This window comes from Centruroides sculpturatus, unplaced genomic scaffold (assembly GCF_000671375.1).
Source record: "Centruroides sculpturatus isolate CEXI.00-Female unplaced genomic scaffold, Cexi_2.0 scaffold287, whole genome shotgun sequence".
NCBI classification, from domain to species: Eukaryota; Metazoa; Arthropoda; class Arachnida; order Scorpiones; family Buthidae; genus Centruroides; species Centruroides sculpturatus.
The window spans coordinates 392,196-405,447 of NW_019384456.1; the positions used below are offsets into that span (position 1 = coordinate 392,196).

The 13,252-nt window shown below is 30.2% G+C and overlaps 1 protein-coding gene across 5 annotated transcripts in view; it reads right to left on the reverse strand.

Annotated features, from left to right (window-relative positions):
* LOC111620692 (zinc transporter 1-like) overlaps window positions 1-13,252 on the reverse strand; it is a 43,323-nt gene that overhangs the window by 13,108 nt on the left and 16,963 nt on the right. For all 5 annotated transcript variants that reach the window (XM_023362675.1, XM_023362677.1, XM_023362674.1 and 2 more), the window contains exons 2-3: window positions 8,601-8,973; window positions 3,397-3,619 (exon numbers count right to left, since the gene is read on the reverse strand). In XM_023362675.1, coding sequence (XP_023218443.1) covers window positions 3,397-3,619; window positions 8,601-8,777 — 400 coding nt within the window. In that variant the 5' untranslated portion in view covers window positions 8,778-8,973. The remainder of the gene's footprint in view (window positions 1-3,396; window positions 3,620-8,600; window positions 8,974-13,252) is intronic.

Consider the following 13,252-nt stretch of genomic DNA (forward strand, 5'->3'; position numbering starts at 1 on the left):
TATGTGTATGTAATTTTACCGACAACTGCTGCAACTTAGCCTCCGCATGAAGGAAACTGCTATCACAATTACAATTATTACAGTGTCAAGGTTTAAAGTTAAATAATTTTACATAACACTTTAAATTCAGATATACTGTGTTTCTAAATTGCAAGCAACTAACTGTTCTGTTTGCTATAGAAATTCTCAAATATATAACTTGGATTAATAATAATAATGAACTTTATACATAAGCATACTAATTACACATACGATAGCTAATATACTAAATCATAAAAAATATAATTATGATTTGGACTGTGTAATGGAAATTGTAATATATGAAAGTACAGTAGAATTTCTTTCCCTACTTAACAAACATAGGGTCTTCCAAAATGAATGCTACCATTTTAAATTACTGTAATTATGTTAATTATTATCCAAGAAGCATGACATACACCAATCAATACAGTAACCAACAGAGTTTTCTCTCCCATCTGCATTCAAAATATTGTGTCGTCTACTATCTCTAGGAAGTGCCATAAAAAAATTAGTGACTCCACAATAGAAAAAGGCATTTTGTGTTCTGCAGTTCAAAGTTGAAATCACTCATTGTGTAACAAAAAATCTGCAAGAGCTGTTAAATTGTAGTTGCTGTGAGAAGAGTGACAACAGATATGTTGTAGCAAGCACGGGAAGAATTTGCTCATCGGTCAGATGTATGCCGTGTGACAAAGTGCATGCATTGAGAAATCGTAATGACAAACTTGAAACTTATACAATTTTCCAATGTTTTAATGTACAGTACATTACAATATTCTTGGATAATAAATGGCAGCATTTTTGGAATATCTTGCATAAATAATAGAAATTAATAATAAATTTAACTCGATATCTTCCATGATTTTATTTCTCTTTAATTTTGTTATTTGTTAATCTCAATACAAAAACATCCTAAAAATCTACATCCTAAATTGTAAAAATAAATCAAATCAGATATGAATCACTTGCATTGGTTTCAAGAAACTTAAAAAAATAATAATAATTTATTTAAATCTTTCTTATAAAAGAATTAACTTTATGAAAAATCAAAACAATTTATAATTTTTACTAAAATGTAAATGTAAAATTTATTCTATTGTATAATACAAATTTATTTTTTTACTTTATAAATGAACACGTCTCATGCATGATTTACTAGAACTATTGTTAGTACATATATAATGTATTCTATTTATATTCTGCAAGGTAATCAACACAAGAATTTACTTGGAATGTTTTCAATCTTTCGAACAGTAAATTAAAAATGATTGCTTCTACGAATTATTAAGTTAACATGATAGTGCTTAGCAGAAGCTGTGCAAAAGTGAAATGTTTCTAAAACAAACCAATATGTCTCAATAATATATTTTAATTGTTAATATAAAAAATAACTGACATATATATATATATCAGNGTATAAAAAATCTTTCTTTAAACATGGTACAAAGCAGCTTGATCTTTAGAACATGTCCATACAGCTCTGTATGCCTTTTAAACTGTCACACATATCAGTACAATGCTTACCCCATAATGCTATTAAGGCTGGGTACACATTAGGCTTTTTAAATGCACGTTTTGGTAACGTGCATTTAAAAGGCGTGTTTTAAAGAATCAAGAGTTCTGCGAAGGCATACATACTCAAACGTGCACTTTTGGCCAAGCGCGCGTCAAACACGTGTTGATAGATTTTTGTTAAAACGCGCGTTTTACGGGTGTAAGCCACGTGTTTTGAGATATATGTGCAACCATGTTGTTGTACATTCGATCGTGCACTTTCAGGTAGAGTGGACGTACATTGGCCAAATTGGAGAATGATCATTTCGATACTGATCTATTTTTTGATGAAATCTAAAAGAGACCAGCCATCGTCAAATGATTTTATAGATATTCTAAAAGAATTTAAAAATTTGGGTTCACATTATCTTAGTTTTAGATACAACGTCAGAAACATTCCATGCGTCAGTCTATCTCGTAATATTGGGTGCACCCAAAATTCTCTTTGCCTCTGCCATCATCTTTCATAGCGATGATGGAGGAAGCGCACACAAGCAATTACTTTCACGTCCATTTCCAAACTGAGCCAGTGCTAACGTTCCACTAAATGGTCATCGAACACCGAGCTAACGCGCGGTGTGTACGCTGCTAACACGTGTTTAACACAATGCAAAACGCATAATGTGTACAAGCCCTTAATGTCATTGCAGTGAATACAAATAACACAATATCATTATTAAGGTTTGAGGAATTAAATTCAGAAATCTCTTGAGAAATTCAATAAGAGATTCAACATAACTATTTCATATTACATCAAAGTAAATTTAATGCATGCATGAGTGCTTAAAATATTCTAATGTATTTACAAAATGATGTGTATGTTAGTAATTACATATTAAGTGAACCAGACAACACACTTTATCTTGATCAATTGCTAAACTAAAATCACTGCAACATAATCAAATTTTTAGAGCATGACTCAACAGCTTATATATTAGTTGGAATTGTTCTTTATATGATTTTAGCTTTACAGTTTGACTTAAAAATTTTGCAGTTTTCAGTTTATCCAATTTAACTTTATTTCTTCTTTTACTGTTTGTTCTATATCTGAAGTGAAAGAGCAATTTTTTCCCATCTCTGACAATCTGAAGCATTCTCTCTTTTAATAGTTTACTACAGTTCAATAGTTGCAATCGTTTAAAGATATTATCTATCAAAAAATTCCACAAGCATTTATTATTATTATTTTTATTTCTTTGTAAGATACACTTTCAAATATGTAATAAATAGTAAATCGATGCAGTAAATTGAACAGTAAAACAGGAAATTTTACTATGCCCAACTCACTGTATCAATCATTTCGGGAAATTCCCAATAATTATAACAACATTCAAAGATAACACTAACACCAAAATCCAGCAAAATAGAAAATTTTACTGTAGACTAACATTTTTATCCATATATAACAGACATCTTCAGGTTTAATTCCACAGAATAGAACAGTAAAGTTAAATTAAGCATAGATGATGTCCATTATATATGGATGAAAACAGTCTAATGTAAAATTTGTCTATTTTTCTGAATTTTGGTGTTGGTGAGTGTTATCTTTAAATATCTATCCAGTATTCTGAAGATTGTATTTGATTATGAGACATTTTTACAGTTCCAAATATTTAGAGGAAGCTTTTCAGCTTTTAAGTGTGTTCTTATAGTTTTAAGATAAAATATTGTCTACTATTCTAAACACGGATGCTTGTGAAACATTAAGAAAATATCTTTATGGATTATCTATGTTAATTTTTAAGAATTTCTCTAACTTAAAATTGCGATGCTACTAAAAATATATTAAAATACTAAAGTATCGAGATTAAGCATACTTACGATGAAACAGAAAAAGTCCGATTATATTAACTATGAGACCAATACATCCAATGTACAAAAGCAAGACTGGTTTATGAATAATGTCGTACTCGTAGAACCGTTTTAAAGATTCCACAAGGATAGAGAAGCACAATGCTACTAAAAACACTGCATTTACTAAAGCACCTAATACTTCGGCTCTTGCCCATCCGAACGTGTTTTTAGACCATTTTCTCGGAGACATCTGAAAAACAGATTTAAAGTCATAAATTTATTTCAAAGCTGCTTAAAGTTTTCATATTACATAATAAAATATTTTAAAATCTGTTTAGAGCTGTTTTACTCTAGTCAAACTGACAGGATTTTAATGTAGTGGTTTTCAAAGTATGATCCTTGGACCACTGGTGGTTTGTGAGAACACACTGTACAATCAAGAGATTGACCCAGACATTTTTCCAAAATTTAATTCTATGTTGTTTAGCCAGAGAAAAGAACATTTTCCTCACCACATCTCTTACATTGGGTCACAGGATAACTTGTATGCCAAAATACTTTGTCTATCATTATTTATTTACGGGATTAAAAGTAAATGGAGTATAGGTGGTCTGCGGTTCATCTGCAATTCAATTTAAGTGGTCCACGGATTTACAACTTTGATAACAACTATTCTAATCAATTCTAGAAGAAAAAAAATCAGATAAAACAGGAGACAATTATCTAAACATTAATTATAAGGTAATACGTACTGACTAACTAATTGCAATGAGACAATTCTCATTACTTTTATACAAAAATTTACATTTTTAACTGAAAATTTCTTTTGTTTTAAATGAATATTAACTTCAGATATTGAGAATTTTTCATTTGTTTCTTACAATTAACAGCATAAAGGGCAAACTTACACCATTCCAAGTTTGTGTGTTTTCAAACAGATGTTAAAATTTGAAATTTTCTAGATTTTTAAAATCATAAATCATCATTCCAGCAAGTTTTTGAAAAAGGAAATGTTACATTTATTGATTATTTTTTGTAAGTAATCCATCATTTTTGAGAAACGAATTCAATGATAATTTATGAATAAGCGACATTAAATAATTCAACAATCACCACTACTGTAAATTTACCGTAGGAGCAAAACTTATGGGAAATTTTTACAAAATAAAGCATTTAAAATTTGTCTATCAAAAAATTAACAAATTGAATTCAGAATTAATTAACACCTGGACACCCTCATCAACATGACATTCTCCAGGTTTAACCACAATAAGACCATATTTCAGAACTCAATATTATAGTTAAATGTGGAGACTGCCACATTGATGAGAATGTCAACCAAAACGCATTCATAGGAAAATTAAGCAAATATATGGCAAACCTTTGTAGAAAAAACATCATTTTGTCATTTCTGTTAATCAACAGATATACTTTGTGGTTCCATTAAAGAAATACAGTGTGACCCAATTGGGTAGGGATAATTTGAAAAGTTGTGTTTTAATAAAAAGATTACTTATATGAAGTTCAAATTCTGCCACAACAGTATGAGAAGGAAGTTTCATTGTGTAATTTTGTCACGTGACAATAGTGAAAATGGCAGTGACCATGGAGCAATGTCCTTTGGCATGTAAATACAGTATTCACAGTATTGCTCCTGTATTAATTATAGCATGTACTGTACAAGTACTACAGGTACATTTTCAGATAATCTTAAAGATGCATTGACATGTTGTGTACAGCAGTCAACTAAAAAAAAAAAAAAAGCAACGGAAATGTAAGCTTCTTTCTCAGAATCACGCTTGCAACCGCTGGAGTTTGGCTTCACAATTGGCCATTTCTTTAAATCTCAATACTGATGCATTATGCAATCATACTCAGATGCCTTCTGAAACTATAAACACAACAAAACTCATGTTCAACAACCACTACACACACACACACACACACACAAAATCAGCATATCAAAGGACACACTTAGCACATTGCTCCGTGATTGGTACCAATTTCACTTTTGTCACGTGATGAAATTACTCAATGAAACTCTCACCTTCCCCTACCAGTACAGCAGAGTTTGAACTTCATACAACTAATACATTTATTATAACAAAGCTTTCAAATTATACCAACCAAATGGATCACCCTGTATATTCACAGATTAAAAAGTGTAAGTTAATATTCCAGCTCTGCATCTTTCTGATTGCAAATATTGTATTGTGACATTTTTATCTCAATATACTCTTTGATGATAAGTGTGAAATTACCTTTTGTTTGTATAAATTAGCAAAAAGTAAAAGATTTTATAATACAAACAACTGCAAAATTTGCTTCCTGTTCAGATGATTATGTTAATTTTCTACCGTGTTTCCCCGAAAATAAGACAGTGTCTTATATTAATTTTTGCTCTGAAAAATGCGCTAGGTCTTATTTTCAGGGAATGTCTTATTTTTTCCAGGAAGAAGAATTCACATTTATTATTGAACAAAAAAAATTCCCAAGTCGAATTTAGACGAGAGTGATATATATCCGGTGTGTAGAACTGTCGCCTTTTTATAGCGTCAACATCTGACTCGATGACCAATTAGTGCTTACTGAACCGTAGCACTATGCAAATGTCATGTGGCGTGATTCCCGTCCGACCAATTAGCCATCACCAGCCGTAACGTTATGCAAATCTGTGATTCCCAAGCCATAGTCTTATGCATATCATGCCGTGTGGCGTAATTGTCTGCTGACCAATCAGTGGATGTACTTTCAAAAAGCGAACGGTCACTTTCAACCATCTGTCGACTAAAAACAAAACTTCGCTAGGCCTTACTTTCAGGGGAGGTCTTATATTTCGCAATTCAGCAAAATGTGTGCTAGGTCTTATTTTCTGTGGATGCCTTATTTTCGGGGAAACACGGTATTTGCCATTAATATACCTCAAACACAAACTTATAATGACCACAAATGACTTTAAAGTGTCTGTTTTATCATTTCAATTTTATTGACTCCAATATGCATTTCAAACATATAAATTTGTTCCTCTTCAATTGGGTACGATATAAAGACAAATTAACAAGATCTTGTTTTTATTAATAAGTTCTATGATGGAATCAAAACTAAAGTTAAAAAAAATTTCTATTTTACCTGTTTTGTTTAAAAAAAAAGTGTGGAATTTTTAGCTGTTAATATTGTAAGTAAAAACTAAGCATAAATCATATTACCCTTTGTCAGTATTAAGATAATTCTTATTTTTAATTTGTCTATGTAGATATAATATTTTACCCAAGTGAAGAGAGGAATTTATACATCCGAAATGCACATTCAAGTCAATAAAATTGAAATGATAAAACAGTCACATTAAAGTAATTTGTAGTCATTATGATAAGTTCTGGTTTCAGGCATATTAATGGCAATAGAAAATTAACTATATGACGACTTCGTTCTTACTTTTCATTTGCTTGTCAACATGTTAAAACGTAATTTGGTTCATTTTTATCTCAAAATATACTAAGCATTTAAAATGAGCACTATCGAGTACTTAAATTACAATAAATCTCAGACAAATGTAGGAAATTATTAACGTATTAAATATTTATAGTGCACTTGTAAAGTCACTCTGCAGTGAGCGATGTCCATGTGGTTTGGCCAAGTGGTGGCATTTTAACTTACTTTAACTGTTTTGACACATGGTCTGTCTGCGATGTTCTCACTTCATTCCTGGAAGCTCCTCCCATTTCCCTCCTCTCTGTAGAATGACTACAATCGCAAGTACAAAAATCATTCTTATTCCAAACTAGCTTCTAGTCAGATTCAACTTAATTGGGGAAAATCTCTCCATTGCAGGCATATCACATTTGCATTTTATTCTTATAAGAGGAGGGTCAAGAAACCAGTCACATAGCCAGGAATAAATCATTATGGGCAAGAGATGCAAGCTGAAAAAATTGTGATTGTTTTTCTCCCTCTTTTCTAGCTAGCGACATAATAGCTACAGTCAAAGTGTAAGAAAAGAAAGAGTAGCTTAAGTTTATGTGATGAAAGTGAAAGCATATATATATATATATATACTACTGGCTAAGCTGAGGGAAACTTTGAATTTTCCAAATATTCAAATCATCAGGATTAACTGAATTAAATTTGTTACTATTAAAAAGATTTGTCTAATTCAGACTGCTTTTCTTGGTGTAAACCTGCCACAAATATGCTTCCTTGCATTGCTGATTTATGCATTTTCTGGTATGGAGCATCATTAGTGATGACTCTCAATCTGTTTTCTTACATCAACTAATGACAAGTATGTACATACAACCTGAAAGTACTAAAAAGTGATTTTCTAAATTATCTCATTCCAAAAAAGTGCTTTGGTTTAGATTTACATTTAATGAGTTTCCTTAACAAGAGCATTAAGATTGTTCGCTGAGATATTTACTACTGTATGCATTTGGAGCTAGAACTATTTAAAAAGACTAAGACAAAACCTTTCTCACTTTGTTTCTAGCCATTTAAACACCGAGTACAAACGTTTTCGGCCCCCAGTATACAGTTCCTGAAGAAGGCCTTTTAAAAAGGCAGAAAACATTTGTACTCAGTGTTTAAACAGCTAGAAACAAAGTGAGAAAGGTTTTGTCTTAGTCATTTTACTACTGTAGCAATTATTAAAATATTGTTTCAGAAAGTATTGAATTAACAACTGTATAATAAAATAAAATTACTGAAGGAACTTACACCAAAATATCTCATGATTCCATGAAAAATTATGAAGTGATACTTGTTTATTTGTTTAAACTGGAAATTATGATTTATGATTATTTTTATTATAACAGAATTTCATTTTGGTAGTCTAATTTTATCAATCATTTAACTTTTTATAAGGAAAAATTATTAATTAAATTCCATCATTGAATTTTAAACAGAATCGCAAATGTCGACCACACATTATTTGCAAATTAAAACTGCATGGATGACATTAAAGATGGCTCCACACATTTGGTATTTTCCAAATACTTATAATTGTCAATTCATCCCTTTTGATTTTGCAGAATATACAGAAAATGGCATATACCAAATATTAGTCGCAAGTATATACCATATATCACCCATTACCAATCAAATGTTTGTCGGAATTTGGCAATTATGAAGTGATTTTCCATTGTCATAAAGTAAGACATTTTACTAAGTTCATAAAAGTAAAATTTATGAAATAAAAAGAATTTCAAGAAGTTTCTATTGTCAAACAATGGACTTACCTGAACAGAAAGGAAGGCAATGACTAGAGCTATCACATCGGAAAGCATATGAAATGAATCTGCCACTAATGCTACAGAATTTGTGACGTAACCGACGACGATTTCCACCAAAAAGTATGATGCCGTGAGAAAGAACATGCTCATCAGGCGACATTTCTTCCCTGAGTAACGTCCCATGTTTGGAAAACTTACAAAATTTTTCAAGTATTAAAGTTTTATGAATGAAATAGCTTTTTGAAGTGTTTTCAAATACTAGTTTAAATTATGCTTGTCGAAATAATTATTTGATATCCTTTATAAAGACTGACCAAATGAACGATGATTGTTTCGTTACTTTGTTAATGGATTATTTCTGGATGGATTTCTTGGCAGTCTGAAAAAAGAATAAGGAATAAATCATACATTATGTAACATTACCTTTTCAAGTTGAGCTTAAAAACATTTAATTATCTAAATTTTATGTGGCCACAAACCAACTTCTGATTTTCCATCATTTCAATGATCTATTTCTGAAAACACATTACGAACGAGTACAGTTCGTAATGTGTTTTCATGTTAAATAAATTCCAAAACACGCAAGTTAAAATACACTTATAAAACTATACTTTAATCTAAAGTTGTCATTATCCTTGGGTAAATAAGCATCTCTACACGGTCTTCTCATACTATCAGACTCAACACACAGCTGATAACATGCAATTGTTATCAGTGTTAACTAGCGCTTTACGGGAATGGGATGAAAAGTTCATACAATCTCATGTAGAGGACAGGCAAACAAAAAAAATTATATTTATTAATTTAATCACAATTTTTTTGAATTTAGTAGGTTGTTAGATGGTGGTTTGAACGGCCATTAATAGTTATGGAAAAAAAGGAGAATATTGGAAAAACAAATTTACAAGAGAAATTTAAAATGGAATGCAGGCTACACTGGATAAGTCTTGTCTTTCCTATACTATGGTAAAAAAAAATAGAGAAATGAGTTTAAACAAGGATGAACAAGCTTAGAAGATGATGCTTAATCTGAATGACCAAAATGGCTACTACACCGGGAATGGTCAATAAAGTCAAGTCCACAATATGATTTTAGAAGATCACAGATTGAAGGGCTTCAGAAACAGCAGAAGCTTTGGGCATCTCAAAAAATGGATACTTCATATTTATACAAAGAATTGGACATGTCCATGTTAAATACATGATGGGTACAAGACATGCTCACAAATGAACAAAAATGACTTTGCCATCTGACGTCAAGTACGACTTGTTACTGATTTGCAAAAGTTAAACAGATACTTGCATCGATTTGTGACAACTGAGAAACTCGGATCTATGCACCAAAATCCAAACAATATTCAAAACTGTGGACAAAATGTGAAGAATCTGCACCAGTAAAGCAAAAACAGTTATTGGCAGGAAAGATCATGGCAAAAATCTTTTTGGATGCAAAAGGTACATTGATAGATTATCTAGAGGAAGAAAGAACAATAAATGGAAAAAATTAGTTCTAACAATGAGCTAATATTGACTGTAAATTCCTATTTTGAAGGGCTAGAAGAAGCATATATTTGAAGATAAAGAAATAAGAACACCATTGGAATTAATGTATAGAATTGTGAGTAGATATGATTAAATTGTTTTTAAGTGTCAAAAAAAGAAATATATATTCAATAACGAAAACTTTTCAGCCTTCCTTATAAATATTAAATTTAATAGTTTTAAATTATTTGCTCACAGTACATTCATTTAAGTTGCTGGCATTTCATACTTCAGTTACACAACTACTACTAGTAATAATAATAATAATTATAGGTCATAAATCTTCAAGTTATATATTTTTTAATTGTTTTAGCATATCCTTTTAATTTTGGACTTAATAAAACCAGAATTTCTACTAATTGTAGTCATATTTACTTAATCAACTGATAACATTAAGTAAGGATATCATGACTACAGGCAAGTCCTAAAATGATGATTACAATAAGCAAATTCTACACGAAATACCTAAATAACTTCAAAAATACTAGTGGTTAGTTCATCCTTACTGAATATCCTACCAAAGTTAACAAAAAAATAGTATTTAAGTGGTAAAATTTATTAAATACATTAAATACAATTAAAATCATTTAAAAAAACACTACACTTGTATCATGTAAATAATAATTTATAAAATAAACATGTCTGTCTACATTTTGATCTTTATTGTAAAATTAACATCTTTAAGTAAATCACAAATACAATATATTAATTTTATTAATATAGTTAAACAAAATAAAAAGATATTCAATAAATTTTTTAAAAATATATAAATAAAAATACTTAATACATGGCATCTAAGCTTTTTAATATTGTCTAAATTCAATTTATTCTCTGAAGGAGGAGGAGGAGAAGAAGGAAAGAGTGAATGAGGAGAAAAATTTGACACTCTCTTCAGCCAAAAGGAAAAGCAAAGGGAAATCAATTCATTCTCTGCAAAAAAGAGATAGGAATGAAGGACAAGAAGAAAGACAGGAAGAAGAGAACAAGAAACTGAACTTATTCCATTCAAAGAAAAGATTTTTAAATTATTCAACAATTTAGATATTTTCTTCTTTACTTTTTAAAAATTTTATTACAGTGTTATTTATTAATTTTTTTATTTTTCATCATTCTTAAAATAATCATAAACAGACACTGTCTCACACTCCAGTTATTTTTGTCTTTGTTAACAAAGCATTAAACTGTTTTTGTAAACAAATAAATCAGCTAATTTGTCTATTTATTCTGGATACAGTGGGTAGCACTAAATACACTTAAAATATTTACTAGATCACAAAATGATTTTGCCAAAAAGATAATCGAACAATGTTTAAATAATGACAAAGACTATGAAAAAACTAAGACTTTAATGTTAACGATATATAAATATTTTAAGGGCAATAACAAAATTAATTACTACAAAAAATTTAAATAAAATTAAAATAAACAAACTAGTTAGCAAAACAAATGTATTGTATAACAAGCACAAAAAAATATTATTAATATATACATTTATTTATTTATTTGTTTAGTAAATCTATTATAAGGATTTTGGAATGCTGAAGAAAGAAATAAGCACACATTTTTCAAACAAACTAACTTATAAATAGCAAAATCAAATTTTAAATACAGGAAAAAATGGAGGCAAAGGACATAGAAGAGGCAGAGGCAAAGGAAGAGGAACAAATGGAAGGGGAGGAAGAAGAGTGGAATGAAGGAGGAAAAAACTTCACATTGTCATCTATATATACGGCTTGTAATACAAAACTAAATATGATGAAATACATAAATGAACAACAAACAGCAAGAAATTACTTTATTTGATTAAAAATTAGAGCAAAAAAGAGATGAAACAATCATACGTTATAATATTAATGAAATATATTTATTTTGTATCATTAGTATTTGTATTTCATAACAAGCTATATTTTGTGCTGTAAAATGGTAAAATTTCCTAATGATTAATAATTAAAAAATAAAATTAACATTTGCAACTAATAAAATGAGCGACAAACTAAAAAAACTACATAAGTGTATGGGAATTCATAAGTTAAAAACAAACTAACCATACAAATCCTGTTAATAAAACTGAATTTGATGATAATTTCATCATTAGATACTGGATCTACAAGTAAATGACTCCTATCAACACTTGAATAGATCTTAAAATATATTATTTGGATAATTATAAGAACAAAAGGATCTACAATGAAATTAGCAAAAATAAACAATTTTATAGCAATATATTTAAAATCATTATTATTAATATGAATTAAGCATAAGAACAGCAAAACTAATGTGATATTTAATTCTTTATAGCTTTGGCAAGCTAATGAAGAAATGCAGGCTACTTTGAAATGCCCACATAAAAAGGGGGTTTAGACGAACAAAACAGTGTTATGTCCTTCGAAACTGACATTCACCCAAGTTCAGATCCTTGAACTTGGGTGAACATGTGATTCGAAGAAGGATCAGCAAACGTTCTGATCTGAAATGGACTTAAATAAAATATCTGGGAATAACATGGTCTTATGAGTAAGTCTTGAACTCAGGTGAAAGTAACATTGGATTCAAAGGACATAACATTTTATTCGTCCAAAAATCCCCTTTTAAGTGGTTATAAAAGTGAGAATAGTACAGTAGACCCCCCTATAATGCGGGTTCCTATAACGGAGATTCCTATAACGTGGCGAAAAAATTGCGACAGTATTCGTATAAAGACGCTAAGAGGGACTTGTAAAACGTCGTCGCCGACTCATGTCGCAACGACGTTTTGACGAATCTGGACCAATAGTAGACGAGCAGCCGAACTACTTACACGCTATGGAGAGTTTAGGTGAGTAAGTTGAGTTTACTATCGTCTGTACAGTATGTAAATTAGGTACCGTAAGTTTAATACAGCACTGTAATTTTATACATTTCTTGTGAAAGAAACATTTCTTATTCAACGGCCATAAAAATTATTTCTATTAATGATGTCTCCAAAGTTCAACGAATTTTTCGCAGAAAAATAACTTCAGAAATCGCGGCCGCAATTTGATGCGCTGTTCCGCGACGAAACCAAGCTTTAGCAACGAGCGTAGTCAAAGGGTACACACTCGGTAAGTAATCCTACAATTTTTTGTTTATAACGTAGT